The sequence below is a fragment of the Haplochromis burtoni genome, unplaced genomic scaffold (assembly GCF_018398535.1).
Source record: "Haplochromis burtoni strain Fernald_Lab_line unplaced genomic scaffold, NCSU_Asbu1 Contig_395, whole genome shotgun sequence".
Classification (NCBI taxonomy): Eukaryota; Metazoa; Chordata; class Actinopteri; order Cichliformes; family Cichlidae; genus Haplochromis; species Haplochromis burtoni.
The window spans coordinates 429,073-449,351 of NW_024582756.1; the positions used below are offsets into that span (position 1 = coordinate 429,073).

At 40.5% G+C, this 20,279-nt stretch overlaps 2 protein-coding genes across 3 annotated transcripts in view; one reads left to right on the forward strand and one right to left on the reverse strand.

Moving 5' to 3' along the window:
• Positions 1 to 366: 366 nt before the first annotated feature.
• sowahab (sosondowah ankyrin repeat domain family member Ab) lies at positions 367 to 3,273 on the reverse strand. Its single transcript, XM_014340707.2, has one exon. It carries the CDS (start codon positions 3,071 to 3,073, stop codon positions 1,529 to 1,531), a length of 1,545 nt encoding a protein of 514 aa, XP_014196193.1. The 5' UTR covers positions 3,074 to 3,273; the 3' UTR covers positions 367 to 1,528.
• Positions 3,274 to 5,551: 2,278 nt separating this feature from the next.
• The window catches only part of sept8a (septin 8a), a 40,219-nt gene continuing 25,491 nt past the window's right edge, over positions 5,552 to 20,279 (forward strand). Inside the window, exons 1-4 of one of the 2 annotated variants that reach the window (XM_005944240.3) lie at positions 5,552 to 5,904; positions 14,536 to 14,650; positions 14,929 to 15,124; positions 17,303 to 17,489. In XM_005944240.3, coding sequence (XP_005944302.2) covers positions 5,875 to 5,904; positions 14,536 to 14,650; positions 14,929 to 15,124; positions 17,303 to 17,489 — 528 coding nt within the window. In that variant the 5' untranslated portion in view covers positions 5,552 to 5,874. The remainder of the gene's footprint in view (positions 5,905 to 14,535; positions 14,651 to 14,928; positions 15,125 to 17,302; positions 17,490 to 20,279) is intronic. The other variant, XM_042212822.1, reaches the window with a different exon arrangement.

Genomic DNA, 20,279 nt, shown 5'->3' on the forward strand with positions numbered 1-20,279 from the left:
GTGCGGCCTTAATGAATGATACAAGTTGTACCCCCCCCCTTTTTTTTTTGTTGTAAATTTGATTATGTTACAGTGAAATCCAGAGTCGGCTTCCTTCGGGGGAATTTTTTAATGCTTTACAGCCTTTAATAATTAATCTATTTTAAAGTGAAGCAGTGAATAGCTTAGTCTTCTAAACCTGCCCTCAGAGGCACAAATATTTAAGTCTCTTCTTTCCAAAACAATTATATTTTTCTCTACTGGAAGTTTAATTCCCCTATAAATTAACACCTCCTCGTTTTTTTTTCCTGTTTGCGCATGCCTGCTTTGTGAGATCACTGCACTGCATTTCTTGCTCATAAATGAAAACACAGAGCAAGTCAAGTCTTGATCTCAGTAAATGAGTAACAGAATGTCTTTATTCTGCATTCACTTCCTGTCAGTATGTACGCTTTAGCTTGAAATCAAAAGAAGAATAAGAACGGGTACTTTGACAAAAACAAAAAAAGATCAACCAGATTAAAGTCTGCGGTTAAAAGAAAAACAGCCCGTTCGACATCACAGTGGAAGAGAATTCATGGCACGACTTATCGGACATGGAAGCTCGATTACATAAACAGACACCTTAATTTTTTTAAAGGCATGAACTGGAAAACTGGTCTGAACCACTACATTTATTTTAGTTTAGTTAATTCTGGCTATAGTATTCATATAAAAAACATAAACAGAAGAAAAAACAAGGAAACCATCCTAACACTCCATGTGTGATATATAAACACAATATGAAATCATCTTAAATTTTACATACTATATACATACTACACCTCAACGGGTGTATTTAGAAGTTAAACACTTATTGAGACCTACTCCTTTTTTACAAAAAAAGAGGGTTATTCTCACCTTAAACAACAAAAATGAAGACAAGGCTTCATAAGAACACAATGAAACAACTCAATCACCGAGAGGAACATTTCCTATATTCATTCAGTTTGTTGTTTTTCAGCTGGTCTGTGAAGTTATGTAGTGATGTACTATTTTTTTCCACTTTGTCTGTACAATTGTTCCACATGCTAACTCCTGTGACTGTAATGCTGTGATATTATACATTAGTCCTTAATACCAGTTTGCTGAACACGCAGATTCCTCTCAGGTGATGATGCTTTGGTCTTAATTGAAATGACTCAGTAGAAAATTCTCTGTACAACTTTAAAGCTCAGTTCAATTGAAAACAGACAGACTAAAGGGGCCACACCTACAAAAGCCCACACTTGTGTGAGTAATAAGACGACTCACAGGAGCCACCATTGTCTGACATTCACCTCATGCAGGTAAAGTCACACACAGCGTCTGCTGACCTCGAGGTTTTTTAAATCTTTTCTCTTTGATCTTAACCACTTAAATTGTGTTTCTATAGAATCCCTCCACATGTTTTTTGTATCATTATCTCCAATAATAACTGCAGAAAGTAGGCTAAAAATAAAAAAAGAGAGCATTAACCAAATCCTTTTAAGGTCATTGGTGTGTTTTCCGTCAGGGAAGAGCTTTGCTTTCACATAAAAACATCTGACATGGGCCTGTGCCTGAAGCCGGTGCCGCTGTCTTCTCCCTCTTCGATGGGGTCGTTGTTCAGGGAGTACAGGCCCGGCCGCTGCTTGTGCTTCTTTTTGTGGCCTGTCACGTTTGGTTGAAAGAGGCGGCTTATTGAATGCAGGCCCTTGGAGAGATCCGGGAACAAATCCAGCTCCTCTTTCTCATGCAGGGCCCTGTCCTCTGCCGGCTGGGGTTTGGGCTTACAAAGCATCTCTCTCACAGACTCAGAAACGTCTTTGTGGAGATAGTGGCAGGCCTTCTTGCCATAGTTGTCCCTGATGCTTATGTTGGCTTCGTACTCCTTCACCAGTATGCCAATGATATATTGCTTGTCATGCAATGCAGCAATGTGCAAAGGAGTGTAACCCCCGTGTGTTTTTGCATTGATGTCAACGTGAACCCCTCCTTGCCTGGCTTTTTCGATAATCTTCACAAGCATGTCGCTGTTCCCAGTTTTGGCTGCCCAGTGCAGAGCAGTGAACCCTGACATGAAGTCCTTCTTCTCGGCCAGCTGGTTGTCTCTGAGCAGCAGGCCGTAAGCCTGGCTCCAGTGGCCGGCGGCACAATTGACGAGCCACTGATGCTCTGAGTGCTCCAGGGGAAACATAGAGGGAATCCTGGTGTCTTTGTGCTCCTCTGATGCCTTGGTGCTCTTCGCTGCCCTCCTTAGTTGGGGTGAGCCGGTGCTGCTCTCCGCCGAAGGCATCCTTCTCTTGTCCCTGAAAGCATCCGTTTTTGGGTGTTCTTCGGGTTCATCTGGGTCAGGCTTAAGTTTGTTTCTCTTGTCCCTGAAAGCATCTGTTTTTGGGTGTTCTTCAGGTTCATCTGGGTCAGGCTTAAGTTTGTTTCTCTTGTCCCTGAAAGCATCCGTTTTTGGATGTTCTTCGGGTTCATCTGGGTCAGGCTTAAGTTTGTGGATCTCCACTTTAGTGGCGCTGGGGGGCATCCTCAGAGGCAAGGCATATGGCTTGGTCTTTACAGGCGCATTTGAGCAGTTAATTCCCTTTCTATCCTGCAGCTGGACATCAACATTCAGCGACCTTTTAAGTCGTACACTTGCAAATTTACTCCTTTGCAGTGCCATCTGTATGGGAGAAAGCAGTTCTGTGGGATGGTCACTACTTTCACTTGCCTCTTCCTGATCAGGTTCAGTAACAGCTGATTGAACACCTCCCTGATCCTCAGAGCTTCCAGCCTGCGCAGGTGGGCGCTGCTGCTCACCTGTCAGCGGGATCTTTTCATTTTCAGGCTTTTCCACATGGATCTTTGGACCTTCCAACAAATGCTGATAGGTTTTCCGCAGGACAACATACCGTTCGCCGTCGATTTCTTTCACAAACGCTACATTGTTGACAAAAGTCTTGAAAAGCTCCCTATTCCGTTCTCTTTCTTCGGGATCCGCGGTGTCCACCGACTCTCTGAACTTATCAACCAGGTCGGATTTCTTCACTCTTCCACCCTCCGCTACCAGCAAAGACAGAATGGATTCTTGTGTCAAAATCATTATTAAAGCTGTAAAAGAAAAAAGCGAAAGCTCCTTACAGCTGCGCGGTGTGTTACACCTTTATCCGTGTGACGGTACAGACCGCTTTACCTGGACGCTCCCTCTCCTCCCCACACCTGGAGGAGGCTCTTTCCGGGGAAAGTGAGGACGTGGACAATTTGAATAATGTATGTACATATTTTACTATGAGCAAAGTAGTTCAACATTCTTATGCTCAAAAATTTCGGTAAATCAACAAAGTAGACCTCAGTAAAATAAAACAAAAAGCATCACTTTGTTCCTATTCATAGGCTACAAGTACATATAAATGATAAGGAGAAAATATTTGGTAATTAGGCTAAAAATGTTGGATTAGGCTCACATGAGGTGTTGAAATGTAGGTACTGTACTCACAAACATGAAATGTTTGTAATAAGGATTATACTTCAACACTGAAACATTGAAAATATTACACTTTAAATAATATTAATCATAATAATGATAATAAAGTAATAAATAAATAATAATAATATACAAACTAATGCAGCCACATTAAAAAAAGTAATTTCCCCCTTTTCAAGAAAAGCAAACAAACAAAATAAGTTGTAAACAATGGTGACAATGGAATTTAAAGATTAAAATAATAAATAAATAAATTAATAAATCGTTGTGGTTACAATCTAGTTACATATATTTTATAATGAAATGTGGGCTCATTATTTCTTTTTTGTATTTTGAAAATGTCATATAGGTTATATAATCTGTTACCATCACTGACTGTAAATAAAAGATGGACATAGCAACGTGACCTCACCCATCTGATTGGAAGCATCATTGTTGTGGCTGTTGTGGCCATCCTATCTTGTTGACTGCATTGGGCTAATAAATTGCTGCAATTTTACTCCACAAAACTAAACCAAAGACTTCTTTGATAGTCTGTACCTCGCAGCGAGCCATAGTATTTGTCAGATAATTTCACCACATACGATTTGATATCGCCAGGTTAGTTTTGTTCCTATCTTATATATCTTATATCTTCATCATAATGTTGTTCCAGAATAAACATTACAACTGGTCAGTCATGTTGTGTGAGCATTCAGTTAGCATTAACCAAGAAGTTAACTAAAGCAATGAAAAACTATCCCAAGCAAACCAGGATGAGGAACCTAAATGTGGCTAACAGCAAACCTAACTTTATTATTTAATTGCATTAATTAATACGGAAAACACTTGAAATGCTTAACATTTGTTTCAGAAGAGATTTTTATATAAACAAATGGATTTTTTTGTCCTTTCTCATCACAGTCATCAAGCTATGACATCACATCAGCATTGTGGACCAACATTATTATAATGATGCAGGAACACCACCAACATGGCCATACAACACATCACTATCACGGCAGACTGTGCCTGTCAATCAGACAGCCACACACCCAACTCCAGTATCCACATGGATGAGTTATGCATCTCCCCAATGAAGGGGGGCACTATCCATAGAGGCCAAAAGCCTTTTCGTACCAGCCTTTTAAAATGCCGCTTAGTCACTTTAACTTCTTTTAATTCTTCCAGTATGTGCTCTTGAGATCCTCAAAGACACAGTGCAACTCTTTCTGACCTTCCTTCTATTTCTCCTGATAAAGTTGGGCACTTTAACATCAACATTGTAATTAATACAGACTGACTTACTCATCGAGCAGGCTGCAAGTGGACATTAGAAGAACTGCAGTTTGTGGCATGTGCGAGCTTGACTTTTGAGTACTGGAGGTTTGCCACTTAGTTCTTTGGAAATCTTAATTATTGCAACGGTATCTTATAACTTAACCACTGCTCTTACTCATGATAGTAATACCATTCATTTATCTGGAATAAAGCCAGTTTGGTATACACACATACAAGATACAAATTCTATTTTTTTTGCGTGACAGATAACACAGAAAAATGTTGAAAATCGCGACATCACGTGACGGATTGCTCCAACTCTCTGATTGGCTGATCTGCATTCTAGTAAACTCAATCTCTGACCTAATTAGCTTAATTTTAATATGAATGCCATGTTTTGACTGGCATCCAAATGATTAGGTATTTTTTTAAAAATGATATCCATCTCTGACTGACACATATTTCTGCTGCTCGCTCCTGTCCTGGCTTGCAGAATGTGCAACATGACATTCCTGCAGCGATTGAGAAAGCTGGCCATATTGAAAAAGTATATGTCACAACCAAAGATGTCAACTATACTTGGGATAGTTCACGCTCGACTTTAACTTAGGTATAAATATTTATTCTTATATCGCCTGGAAACTCTTTAGTGCTTAATAAAAACTACATAGCAAACATCTTTTGTAGTTCACTTTGATAATCAATATAATGAAAAGCTACTTAAAAATAGCTTTCTTTATGTGAAAACAGCAAAAATGTATAAAAATGTGGAATGTGCGTACGCATGCGCAAACAGTGCTCCGTCAAACAGCCGTTAAGTACCGACTCTCTCACCCTTTCGCTTATATATATAAATCAGTTTATAAAAAATAAAAAAATAACTGTTGTTCTTTTACACTAGTACCGTTTTAAAAGCAAATGAAAAACTGTAGCGTGTCTGAGCGAAGCAGAACCGAAGTAGCAGGGAGTCCTCTCGTCACCTAGCTTAGCGCCCTCCCTGCCCAGTTCAGCAGCTCCTCTCCGCCTTGTGTCCCTCTCTTCCTATCACTGTCAGCTCAGCTCAGTCAGTAGTTTAGCAGGCTAGTACGGAGACACAAGGGCTGCTCCCTTTCGCCTCTGCTCGGTCTGCTTCAGCACACCAACACCATACATTCCGCACCATGGCTGCCACGGACGTTGACGTGTTTTCGGTAAGCAAATGCTATCCGGGGCTCCTTGTTTTTTTTTCCTCTCTGTTTTCTAGGAGCAGTAAACATTGCAAGTGCAGCTACGGGCACACTTGGCTGTGATTAGTAAAAGTGTGTGTTAGCTGCTGTCTATGTGTGGGTATGTATGTAGCTAAGCCTCCCCCGCTTTTGGAGCCTGGACTGTGGGCTCAGGCGAGATGGTGGGAGTGATTTCGGTGATGGTGACTGTGTTTTTCCCAGTTATGGGGAAATTAAGTACGCTACAGTAGCTGACTATTTTTAATGTCGTGCCGTGTAATGCATTTTTTTCCTCTTCGGTTGCGTTTACACGCGTGGACGCGTTGCTGAAAATATGGGTGTAGCGTATGGAAACATTAAACTATTTACTGTTGAGATTGTTAGAAATTAAGGAAACAAACATTGCAACCGCCATGGAGAATCACAGTAAGGCATGTACACTGGCTAGCCAGTGGATAAAATTACCACTTGAAGACTCCTTTAGGTGTATTAATCGCAGTGGTGAGTGATAAATACACTTGTGTTTTTCTTCCTTAGACTCAAAATGTTATGTTTACAGCCATGGGTATGTCAGTTCATGATACTGCTTTGTACAGTGGCACAGTAGCAGGCTGGGCAGAGTAGTATCAGTTGAGGGTGGAATGCATCCTGGATTACATCCATAGTAACATGCCATGTTGTCATTCAGGTGTGACTCTGTAGGTACAGTGAAGTGTCGCAAAACATACCTGAAAATTCTCTGTAAATTCCCACAAAGTCACATGACAAAGAATAGGTGAGTGTATGAATGATGTTAGTAATAATGGTGATGATGATGTTGTAGTAAAGTGGCAAATGAATGGGAGAAGGTGATTAACTTTTTTGGCAGATGCTTGAAAAGATCTCTGTGTTAGGCTGTAAGCAGAGCTGACTTGCAGGGATAAAGAGATTAAGGACACACTCCCGGCCACTCCTACCACTTATTGATGCAACACATGTCTGCGAAGAAAAGGAGAGGATCCAGAAATAAAGAGAGGATATTGCACTCCTCGCATTTCTTAAATTAGGAAGGTATCCAGGAATGGGGGCTCAGAGCCCAGTGGAAGTTTCCAAAATGTCTCATTTGGAATACGAAATTTAGAGGATTGATTAATGAGAAAAATGCTGAGAATGCAGCGAAACAGGCCGGCGTTGGCAGCAACGCAGCTGTCTAACATCCTGAACTAAGTGAGACCACATTGAACAAACTGACCTGCTGGCCTGGCAGTTTGTGTAAAGGGAGTACTGTTTAATTACACCCAGCTATTGATAGAGATGTGTGCTTGGTTGGATTGTTTTTCCACATCAGCCCCATCCGGTGGAGCCTGTAGCGCTGGGATAACTTTCTAGGCCGGATCCACATGAAGTGATCAATACAAGCCAACTGCCTAACAATGTGTGTCGTTCTCGATTATTGATTGCATTAAAGTGCGTAGCATAAAAATAATGATGTTCATTTTAATTTGGATGCAATTAAAAAAAAAGAAAGAAAAAAAAAAGCCCGAGCACATTCAGGAGGCACGGTGCTTACTGACCCTGAAGAGTATTGTCTCTCCCGTGAGGACTGCATGCGTGAAATGAAATTAGCTCCATAAAGTGCTTAAAGCCAAGAGATGTGGAGTAAGGACTCAAGCAGGCGAGCAGGCAGGTCCTTGCTCTTTTAAAAGCTTATTTAACTTGTGCTTACAATGTCTTCATACAGCTGGTGCTCTAGTTGCACATGTATTTGTTAATGAAACACATCCTGGAACAAGAAGGAACACGCCTGTATCACATTGTTTAGGTCAAAGTGTGGCTCAAGTTTACCGCCATCAGCGTTGTAAGCTGTATATAGAACTTGTGGGGCTTAAACGGCCTTCGGGCGAGCTTGTCAAACCTGGTGAATCGGATGAATCATGACATCCAAGCTGCAGCCTCAGCTGTGATGAGTCAATATCTGTCTCCCAATTCTTTATATACTGAGGTTAAATTTGCAAAATAATGTCAGCATAGGCTGAATGAGGATTACCATGTATGTAGCTCAGTTATTTTTTTAGATATCAGTGAAATGTAACAAAGTGTGGTCCACAATGAACAGCTGAACCGGATAGACTGGCGGCTAGACACGCTCCCATACCTACAGCCGATCCGATATATGAAACTGCACGCTGATATGTCTGGATGTAGAAAAAGATTCTCTGGCTAAGTTGTGCACCCTGCAGCACATGGAGCAGGGTGCACACCACAGCTGAGCAGGCAGCGTGGAGATGAGCAGTGTGTTCGTGTTTAGATGCTAACGGGTTAGTAAACCACTTTGCTGCGAAGTTATTTTCCCTTTCTAGTGTAACTCACATATTGTATTTGAGTAGCGGTTTAAACATTCGCAGGACAAGCGAAAGATCCCAAGTTCCATCCCAGGAGGAAACGCAAATGCCTTTGGGCTCGTGTCAGGAAGGATGTCCGGTGTTAAAACTCTGCCAAATTAAACGTGCGGAGCTACCCGCTGTGGAGATCCCTTGTGAATAGGGGAGCAGCAAAAAGTAGCTGTTGCATGTATACGTTATGATGTCCAGTACATCAATATTGTGATATTTATTCCTTAAAAATTCAAATTGGCATCATCTCCAAACATCATGTTTTCTAAATCAAACTTTTGCTCTTCTCTTTGGAATTTGCTCCAGATGAATATTTGTGTTCTTTAAAATTAAGTCAACCATCAGCTCATTAACCCAGAACTGATTTGGCCATTTTTAGCAAAGTGGACGGTAAAACAGAAGGTAGGGTCCCTCCAGTTTCATCAGTAAATACCAATAAGAAGGGTAGAAGAGAAAACTGCGTTAAGGTAAATTCTTAAGTCAAAATCATATTTATGTATGGACTATGGACTGTGCAGTTGGTTGCTCCTTTTCCTTTTATATGACTAGCCAAATCAAGCTCTTACTTCATTCAAAATTAGCACACAAAGAAAATTACATATTTTACGTCCTGGAGTTTTTCTTCCCTAGGATCCACATTTTTGAATTAAATCAACTTTGAAGTATCAACCAGAAGTATTCAACAACGTGTTTGCTAGTTAGTATAAGATCTTAAAACAAGAAGGCTTATATTGTACTTAGCATGCATGGGTGAGAGTAAAGCTAATCCAATCTATTCCACTTTTACCTTTGACCTACAAAACATTGCTTTTGTAGCTGATAGGATAAGTTAAAAACAAAAACATATTTTCTTCTTTTCTAATGGTAAGGAACCCCCATAAAGATAAGTATGCTGTCCATCTGTCTCGTAAAATGGTTCCTGTCTCAACTTCCCATCTGTCACTCCTTTTTTTCCCTTTTGTCTTTCCTGTTCGGCATGGATGGTGTTACTACTGGTGAGGCTCAGTAGTAATGTAAGCATGTTCATGAGCGTGGGGCAGGTTATAATAGCATAAAAGACAAGAGGAGGCACACGTCATTCAAATCTCAACCGTCAACATTTTTACCATTACAACATCGCTGCCAGCATGGGCAGCTGCTGAGAACCGGTGGAGCAGAAGTCTGTAGGTGTGGTTCGACCTGACAGTAACGCAAAAACACCTCACTCAGCATTTCATGCTTGTTGACGTGGAATAAGATGCAAAAATATTTGTAACGTAATTTATAAAGTACGTTATTGATTTCAAAAGTGTGACATGTTAGTACTGTGTACTGGCAGTTTGAAAGTAGAGTTACACTTTCATGAACTTACACATTGGACAGGAAACACCAGTCAGCAGCCACTTCAGCTAAAGAGTGATAAATGTGTGCGTGCGTGGGTTTGTCACTGAGGCTGTCCTGTGGTCTCCTCCCTTCACAGATGCTAAGTCAAATCAAACCCAAAGTGTGACAAGAAGCCCCCAAAATGTCATTTGCACTTTCATTACCTGCAAAAGCTTAATACAGTATATACAGTTTGAATCACAATAAAAGTCATTTCATTTCATGCCACATTCAAGTGGATGAATTCTGTCTTTGCTAACAGACAAACTATATCTAAACAAATTTTACATCAAGATGTTAAAGTAGTAGTAGTAATGTGTGAAGTTTTCTTGCCCACAAACACACAAACACGAGCTGCAACTGTGTGTTTGTGTGTGGTTGCTGCTGTCTGTCAGGTGGAGGTTCACTGAGGCAGACACAAGCTGCAGACACCAGTCAGACGGGGATGTAGGCCAGAAGGCTGGAAGACAGCTGAAAAGAAGATGGCTAGAGAGGGAGGGGCCGACTGATGGCCGGTGGCCGAGTGTTTCTGTGGACTGATGGGCACATGAAACCGAGCTTGGTTTTTGCCTGAGTTTATATCGGGTCAGATCTGAATCACATATTTATTAGAATGTTTGAAAAAATGATCTCACGGCTTGCTTGGTTAGAGCCCAGAAATTCACTGAATATCCACAGCTTTGTAGCACCGAGTTGCATTTCTAAAGAAAGAACTAGCTTGGATAAGAGCGGCAGACGAGCAGTATTTCGGTCCCTGATTAAGTGATCCCGTGCAGAGGTTCATTATTTTGTAGCTTAAACAATCATAACTAAACATGTGGCAGAATATACAATGAAAATGGTTACATGTTTCACTGACTTTAGGGTTGCAGTGCAGGATACACATACTACAGAACAAACTGAGATTAGAGCTTTTCTTTTAGTTTTTGCACAGGTTTTATTTAAAAAAAAAAAACAAAAACAAAAAAACGTATCACAACTCTTTTTGGGTGACCCAGTAGACCATGCAGATGTGACGGTGAGGACCTTGAAACTGATTACCTTTCATTACCTTTACTTGTGCCATTCTTTTTGTTTCACATCGGATTTTCATCTGCAACAATAATAAAAGGCTTTAGTAACTTGGCTAGTTTCAAGCGAGCAGCATTGTGACCTAGCCCATATTGTTTGTGGCTCATTCCACTTGGAGCCACCTGGGGCCTCTTCTGTGCAACCATTTCCTGGTGGCCTGGGAACTGTGTTGTCTCTTCACCCTGAGACAGTTAACCAGAAGCTTTTCATTCCTGACATACTTTGTGCCGCTGCTTTTCTCTTCTTCCGAGCTAGCTCGGGTGGGTGGGTGGACAGTCAGATACCTCATAGTTTCCCTAACGGTTCTTGTCTGTTGGTTATACATCCTGTATTTGCTGATGGGTGTTATTATGTTCTCGACATCAAATCTAAATGGACCAGAAAGCAAAAAAAACGGGCAGGTTTATTTTTAGATTTGTCATGTTGTTAAAGAAATCCAGTTGGCTTGAATTACATAGGGTGAAAAGAATGTATAGTGAACTAGGCAATCCTTTAATGCCTCCCTGAAAAATACCAAAGATGGAAAAATGTTTAACATAATATTATTTTTTTTTGGCTGTACGTCACACTTTGCTTGAGTGAAATCTATAATCTCTAATATAAATCTATATTAACAATAAAATGTGCAGTGTTTTGGCAGCTGAAATTAAAGTGCTTTATTTAACACATTTAGTTCTGCAACATCTTGCACTCATTGCAATGAATGAGTTTCTTATCAACTCTCAACTCTCTGTCTGAGCTATTTCTGCACTGTTTTTCTTTTTGAGAAATGAAATGTCATTGCAGTCCATTTTTATTTTTCCGACTTCTTTGATTCGTTAAGTTTTTACTTAAAGTGGAGTACTTGCACATGGCTGGATAGCCGTTTTACTGCACTAAGGGCACTAAGGAAACTGAGTGCTTCCTCCTGCAGTCAGTCCAGTGCATACACTTACACATTCAGCCAGTCGAGTGACAGCTTGGGGAGTTTGTGTCCACGTCTGCAGTTCTGTGCTGTCTTCTCCTAAAAGATAACACTCTTGGTCAGGCCTGGGCGCTCATTTTGCAGCAGCCGTTCACGGGCTCCATCTGCTTCTTATGTGTCACTCACTTACACACAAAAATCATGCGCTACTGACAGCGTGATTAGGTTCAGTGTAGGAGGTCAACCCAAAATGATCTAGAGTGAGTCAGAATCCCTGTTGTTTTTCTGAATTTTTGTTTCACCATTGTGGTTTAGTAAGTTTGGAGGAATATCCACAGAAGCAGGTTTACAAGTAAAAAAAACCCTCCTTAAGCTTAGCTATGCTCTAAATGTCTAGAAAAGTATTAAATAGGAACTGTGAGCTTGAAGAAGTACATTTACAAACTAAAGTACACATTTTCAGAGTTTAAAGTACAAAAGTGTTTATGGAAAAGCAGCACGCAAGCCTTTATTTATAATTTCCTGGATAAATACAGGCTTATGTAAATTTTTAACTCCTATTTTAAAACCTACTCAGGAATCCAGAGTTTAGTTTCGCTTACAGGCACAATATCATAGTCTACTCCCTTCCCTCTATCTCAGTGGTTCTTAACCTTTTTGGAGGTACCGAACCCCACCAGTTTCATATGCGCATTCACTGAACCCCTCTTTAGTGAAAAATAAAATATGATTTTTTTCAAATTCAAGACATAGATATGTTTTTTACTGGTGCACAAAATGAGCCGTGCATGTCACGGCGGAGGCTCTGCCGAACCCCTGAGACCGACTCACCGAACCCCTAGGGTTCGATCGAACCCAGGTTAAGAACCACTGCTCTATCTGAACATCTCTACCCGGCTTCATTCATTCAGCAGGCTGACTACCAATGCTGACTAGCAGGCCGACTAATGTTGTTTGACAAGGTCTGAGTTTACAGTGAATAACAAAGAAAGAATGGCCACAGCCTCTTCCTCTCATTCATCTCGGTGAACCTGAAACCGACTCCTGCAAACGTTGCAGTTATTCATTGCTTTTTCCTTTCAAAGCGACTTACAATATACGTATTCAGACTTAAGAACAAGAGCTGTATAAACTGCTCGAACTGGAAATCGAGGATGATTATGGAGCTACAGTGCACACAACTGAAACCGGCTTTATCCCTTGTTTTAGCATACTAATATATTCAGTCTGTCATGCACCTATTACAATGCACAATTATTGTGTTATTGCTCCTTTCACATTTATAATTACAATGTTCATTAATAAATTCAGAACGATATGTAATGAAGGGAGTTTCTGTCTGTTGTTGTGGGGTTTGCAGTGAAATTGATGTCTTTGTTTAAATAATATTCATATTATCAATGCATATAGGATATTTATTACTTTTAACACATGTTAGTGTAGTATAGTAATCTCCTCAATGTGCTGCAGCTCAGCTCAGTATTGCCTATCTCAGCTCATGTTGGATTACTCCAGCTGTGTTGCCTGACACATTAAGCCCTGTTTTCTCGTTCACCTAACCCACACAACACCACACACCACAACATCACACACACACACACACACACACACACACACACACACACACACACACACACACACACACACACACACACTTACTTTCCAGCCTGTATTATGCAGTTCAGTTAGGTTTAAAAGTCATCTTCTGTGTATTCGGAGCCTGCCTCCACCTCTCAGTTCTGTATTGTTGGCTGTGCTCTGCTCTCAGCTGCCTGTGCTTGGTGACTTCAGCTTTCAAGTATGCAGTCCTTCGTGGCTCAGCCAGATGAGATCGGGTGGCCCTATTCATCTCAAGGTGCTGGCCCTCTTGTACAGCTTTAACTCTCTTCTTTGGCTGAGATTGGTTAAATGAGCTAGATCAAATGTGAAAAAAGGTTACAACCCTCCTGATTTGTTGTTGTTGTTTTTTTTTTCTGGTGGTTTTTAGTTTGTCGTGCATTGCTAACTTTTGTGTTTTAGGTTAAATACTTCCGTGGCCGTTTTTTTTGGACATCTGTGGGCATCTTACTTCACCTCAGCAGTGGGGAGAGAATTTAATCAGAAGTCAAAGCACACGATTTACTGTTCGATCTATGTCACCGATGGTCATGAGCTTTAAGAAACGACTGAAAGAGCAAGATCACTGATACAACCTGCTGAAATATCCCTGTGATCCTAAACGGTGAGATGAGTCAGTTAAGCTGATTTAGCCTTCTCATAAGGATGCCCTGTGGGTGCTCCTTTTTTTTAGAGGTGCACAATGCACCTCCAGCAGGGCGGAGGTTCGAAGTAGAGGGATTAAATCTCCCAGCTGCTCTTGAAGTGGCAGGGGATCCCACAGATCAAACCTGACGAAGGTGTTGCAGATAAGGCAGCCCGGGTGCCTCTTCTGTACCTGCTGTTATCATCCCACTATTAACGATATATTTCTATTATAGTGTGTAATAACTGATAAATTGATCATGAGCTTGTTTGGAGAATAGGTGGACTGGTGGAGTTCTGAAATGTTCACATTGGGGTTTTCTATAAAACAAGCTGCTAACTTGCATCTTGCATGTTTTCAAGTGCCTTATTCCATTTTCCATACAAATATAATCACTTCCTTCCTCTGTCTGTTAAAGCATGTCTTTCTTCTTTGTGCTTCTGAGTGATTATTCTTGAAGCTCATCCTCACTGCAGGCCCCGATTACCTAAATCATAATGTGATGGATTTTACATGTGCAGAATGAAGGTCTTTGATGTTTCCTCGCATTGGAATGTGAGCGCTTCAGTATCTGTGCCATCCTCTTCTGAATAATGACTCGGCCATGTGTTTTTCTGACATCCGCCACACTTCTGATGTTTTTTTTGTGTGTGTGTGTCCTGTAGAATGAAGAGAAGCGTAACCTCAGTTTGGGTGGCCATGTTGGGTTTGACAGCCTCCCTGAGCAGCTGGTCAGCAAATCGGTCACGCAGGGTTTTTGTTTCAACATCCTATGTGTAGGTGAGTATCGGACAGAGAATGTGTAACTACTGTACATTTCTCCAGAGTCCCTCTGGCCCTCGTGTTGATTTACTTTGCACTGAGTGACATGTTTAGCTACAAAGATAAATAACAAACAGCAGCAGTGTGTTGTATTTCTTGACATGAACGTAATACACTGGCTTACACTTCTGTTACAGCAATAAAAATCGATGTCTGAAAGCTGATGAAGTAGTCCCAAGTGATGCTAACGCACTCTCTCTTTCTCCATCTCCCTCTCTGCTTCCGACCGTTCACAGGGGAGACTGGTATCGGAAAGTCGACGTTAATGAACACGCTCTTTAACACCATGTTTGAGAATGAAGAGGCGAGCCATTACCAGAACGGCGTGTATCTGCGGCCTCGAACATACGACCTGCAAGAAACCAACGTCCGCCTCAAACTGACCATTGTTGACACGGTTGGCTTCGGCGATCAGATCAACAAAGAGGATAGGTGAGCTAAGTGCACATACACGCAGCCCAGAGTGCCTCACAAAGTATCCAGACCTGCTTGGTAACCAGCAACAAAAACTAACAATGATGATCACAAATATATCTCTGCATTATCCCATAAGCCAAAAGCAGAAGTAAAAAAAAACGAATTGACTGTGATTTCCTTTGGTCTGTTGTAAAAGCAGATTTCCCTGTAAGTATTTCCCCAAAAATCGGCAAGCTCCAAAATGACATTGACGCATTTTTTAATGAAAAGATGCTTACGTAGGCAAACGATTGACCCAGACACACAAACCACTGTCAGTCCAGACTTCTGCATCTTTTATGGTGTCTCCGAAGGCTGAAACTGAAGGAAGTTGGAGAAATAAAGAGGAAATTGTTGATTTGTTTATTTTAACATTCAGCTGTGGAATGAAGTGTACTTGTTGTGGCCTAGCCAGCAAGCAGCACTCTCACGCTCTTTGATAGCAGCTTTCTCTGTAGACCGTTTAAACCAACATGGCGAAGGACAGAGCCTGCAGCGGAGTGTAACGGCACACTGAGAGAGCTTCAAAAGGTCACAGTTTGTGCATTCCTCAGAGAAGATTGAAGATGGATGTGAAGTGAGAGGACAGATGACTGTAAACATGTTGCAAGCTGAGGGAATGGAATACATTTTTTTCCTGTTCTACTTATGTGTCACTTTTGAGTTGTAAAACATCAGTGAAGTGGCACATCCGGAGTTGAACAGTGGACAAGATGATGTCATTTTCAGTTATTTGTCATGTTTAGAAAAGATGGAAGTAGTCTATGGTGATGGTCAACAGGGAAAAACTTGGAATTACTGGCTTTAGGTCAGAGAGTTTGTAGAAATCACATTCAAGCTCTTAGATTAAACGTAACAGGACTGTGTCACGATTTTCCATCTTTAGTGTTAAACTGCATCTTTCCAGAGCACACAAGGGAACTGCTTCCTATTAATTCTAAAAGAAACAAAACAGCTATGTCCTTGTAGCCCTGTTTTTTGGGCTTGTTTCTCAGAGTTCGTTGTTTTCTAAAGACAAAATGTCATCATTATCACTTTTACTTTTGCAGACGCATGTTAAACATGAGCATCTGGGTTGCATTTTGGTCACTCCGAGGCACTTTGAAGTCTATGTGACTGAATATGGATTCAGGAGGTGTTAAAGATGTTTGACACTGGTTGCAGTTGTTTTCAAGCCTTTCTACTATCCACAGCAAGAAAAACATACAGTGTTTGAGTTGGTTGTGCAGTGTCCAAATATAACAGCATGAGATAAACGAAGGAATTCGTCTGGAGACATCTGTTCAATACAAACAAATTTACTGAACATCTCATATGTAGATGATCATAATTGTAGAGATATATAGCCAGAAAATGACAAGTGTTGATGTGAGAACCAGACTATGACTGTGTGACGTTATCTACTATGACTAATGAACCAACAGTTCGCTTAGTTTTTTATTTAAGCATGTGGCTTCCTTCTAATGGTTTTCTTCTCATCTTCCCAAATGAAACGAGTTAAAGCTGCAGACTCAAATAAACAAGTCTGGTGTGAATGTGATTCAAAACATCCCAATGAGGCTGGTCACCGGCTTTTGTGGTTAAAAGATTGAAAACAGCTTATAGAAACCAACTGTACTGGAGCAATAACCAACAGAAATGTGTTATTTTAATGCAATGTAAGTAACATTTTCTGACATTTAGCTGTATAGTCAAGTAGCTGTGAGCGAGTGGTGTAGCATTAAAGGCACTCCCCATCTCTCCTGTCCTTTCTCGCAAATGCTCGAGGAGAAAAGGCTGTAAAGACGACGATGTGTTACTTTGTGTTCGTGCCCTTCACTGATTTACTGGTGACACTTAAAGGCTCCGAAAGCGGTCACAGCTCTGTGATAGAGAGGACGCGTTGTTTTCTGCAGCCTCTTTGATTGGACCTTCCATAAGCTGAACACAAATTTCATGCAGCACTAAGCTGTGCAATTCTAAGCTGAGATCTTGGCATTGAATCAGATCACACAGTTACTGAAAACATATCTGTGTCTTTTCCTTTCCCTGTGAAAAGTCCCCTTTCCCTTTTCATATTCATTACCAGCGCATGAATAAGAAGACAAATATTTAGCTTTGACCCACAGACATAAATCCTAACGGTTTCTCTCTTCTCCCTTCCTCTCTCCACAGTTACAAACCCATTGTTGACTACATTGACACTCAGTTTGAAAACTATCTCCAGGAAGAGCTGAAGATCAAACGCTCGCTGTTTAACTACCACGACACCAGGATCCACATCTGCCTTTATTTCATTGCCCCGACAGGACACTCCCTCAAGTCCCTGGACCTCGTTACTATGAAAAAACTGGACAGCAAGGTACGCACATGTGACACACAAGCATGCATTTATATTTTCCCTCTGGAAAAATGCAAGTGTGTTTGAATAATATTAGTCTGAAGTCAGACTTCCCTTTCCGTGTGACTGGTTTGAATTTCACTGAAACGAGGGCATCCCTGATCTTCCTACCAGGGTGTGGACTCTGTGTCTCAAAAGAGAAGAGTAAAGTTGAAACAAAAATGTTCCAGTGACTATGCAAGTTTCCATTTCATCTTTTAGGATTTCAAGAAGAGTTCACATGGCAGTGTTTAGGCTGAACCTATTTGGCTATTTCTGTGGAAAAGGATTAATGGTTTGAACTGTAATAGTCGTGATTTGGGGAAAGAGAACCTCTCCATGACTAGTTTTACACCTAAAAAGCCAGCATAGTGAAAAAATTTGATTTGGTGTTTTAAGGAAGAGGTTCTTATTTATAAAAATATATTTATGTCAGTTTAAACTACTCTGCTTCCAATACATCAGCATCACAACCCTCTAATTCACTCCGAGATTGAGTTTGGTATATGTTTGCAGGTCAGCACACAGTCAATAGTCAGATTCAGGAACACATTGATTTGTGGCTTTTTCATTGTTGTTGTGAGTATTACTGCACAGATTATTGCTCCATGGATCTATGATTTGCTGTATGTGATGAGTGTATCTCACTGGAGATGCAGTCGTTGGGATTGCCTTCATTAAATAACAAATGGAAAAAAAATCTCATCAAAACAGCACTTGGGGCAAAGAAGGTGAAAGGGGCGGAGTCACTGTGGTGTACATAGTTAGACAAGCCAGATAAGTCAGTTTGGAGCCATTAAGTTGGAGCCATTTGTATTTATTATTTTATTATTTATATTTTCATTGTATTAAGTGGGCATTGCCTGTTTATTATCTGTTTATTTTGTTATTTTATTCCTGTTTTCACAGTTTAATAAAAGAAATTATTAAAAGCCAGGGAGGTGAGCTGTAAGACATTATGAAGCCGACAAAACCCTGAGGAGAGTGAATGACGGTGAAAGAGGAGATTTGTATTTTCAGCTCTGCAGGAGCTCGTTTAACTTTAAAGCTGTGAGGCAGTAAACTCACACAGGAGTTGTCACATTTCACTTACAAAGCTTTATGTGGAAGCCATAAGCCAATTTTTGTGAATTTGTATGAGATTATACCAAAACAATACACTGTAAGGTTCAGCAATCAAATTGTATTCGATCATTCAGATTGATCTGCAGTGGTTGCGATTAGCTTTTCAGTCTATTTAACTCCTAATAGCACTGCTGTAGACCTGATGAAGTGGTAGCTTTGTCTCTGTTTGTTTCTGTTGGTGCAGTAATAATAAATCCAGAATAAAGCAGATGGTCAGCTTGTGACCAACCCTGCTGGCTTTCCCCTGCCAACAATCAAGCCATCTCTGCCAGAAGTCTCTCGATACTCTTCATAATAAAAACTAGATACCTCAGCCAAATGCCGCTCTACAGGGACACTTAATAGTTTTATGGCATCAGAAAAAGTGTATAAATAATTTATGCAACGGCTCTTAACTCAGTCCTCAGCTTTCAGGAACAAATTTGATTCAGTATATTAAACCCTTTCTTAAAAACCCAAGGGTTTATTCTTTTCTTTTCAAAGTACTTTTTTAATACAAAATTAAACCAGTGCTTCTGGTATTTTTACTAAAACTGTCCTTTAGGGATACAGGAGTTCTAACCTAACCTGTGAAGGAACCTATACGAACTTTAGAAAAGGACAGAAATCCAAATTTAGGACTCTCCTTGCTGTGAAACGATGGCGCTGACCACCAAGCCCGTGTGCTGTCTTGATGTGCCAACAGAACGATCAAAACCTGGCATGCTATGTTTGCCAACTGTCTCCTTATACCACCCAAATGAGCACAGTGAACACAGCCAAGCCATGGCCTCTGCTTTGACTCATCCAACTTACCTGAGCTAAATATACTGTAGCAGAGCAGCTACCACAGCCTAAACTTTATGTAGATCCATATAATTAACATTTTTTTTCTTTTGATGTAACAATCAGAGACATTTTATATATACACCTTTTAAGCATTTTTTTGCACACATTCACAAAGTGTTTCCGGATTAAACCGGAAGAAATGTAGGCTTTATTTTTTATCCTTAAAGATTTACACAATTCAGAACCCACCAGTGAGGCTGCGGGTGTTCACGATGAGTACCACTCTGATCTCAGTGGATCTGTCCCAGCAATTTTTCCACAATGTGCAGTGTGTTTGCGGTTGTATCTGAAAACAAGCCAGTGTTGAGTAACTGCAATGTAGAAGTGACACTGCTGTGTTTTACAGGGCAGATGGACTTTGTGTGTGCAAGGTTCTCTTTCTAGATAGATTTGGAGGCAACATTTAAGACCCCTGCAAACCAAACAATATTCAACCTTTGCACATTTATGAGATTTCTGTCTTATTTCATGTTTATGCGCTCTGGATATCTGGAGGGTGACCACAGAAAGTGCCTACTTTGTTTTGCATAAACCAAGACAATAAACCAAATAGCTTTAACAAAGTTATTTTATGTTTTTGCATTCAGTTTTTTATACCAGTTAGTTTTCAACAGATTACAGACGCGTTTACAGCCTGAAATCTAATTCTTAAACACGCAGAACCAAGAAAATTGCTTTTAAAAAAAAACAAAAAAAAAACCCACATCCCAGTAGCTGGAAATCGTTATGTTTTTTATGGCTCGATAAATCAGGGCTATGTGTTTTTAATATCAAATTTAATGCAGAGACATATCCTTGTCAGAGAAAGCATCATTACAT

Coding starts and splice junctions, on each gene's coding strand:
- sowahab (XM_014340707.2), bottom strand. CDS start 3,073: ATGATTTTGACACAAGAATCCATTCTGTCTTTGCTGGTAGCGGAGGGT.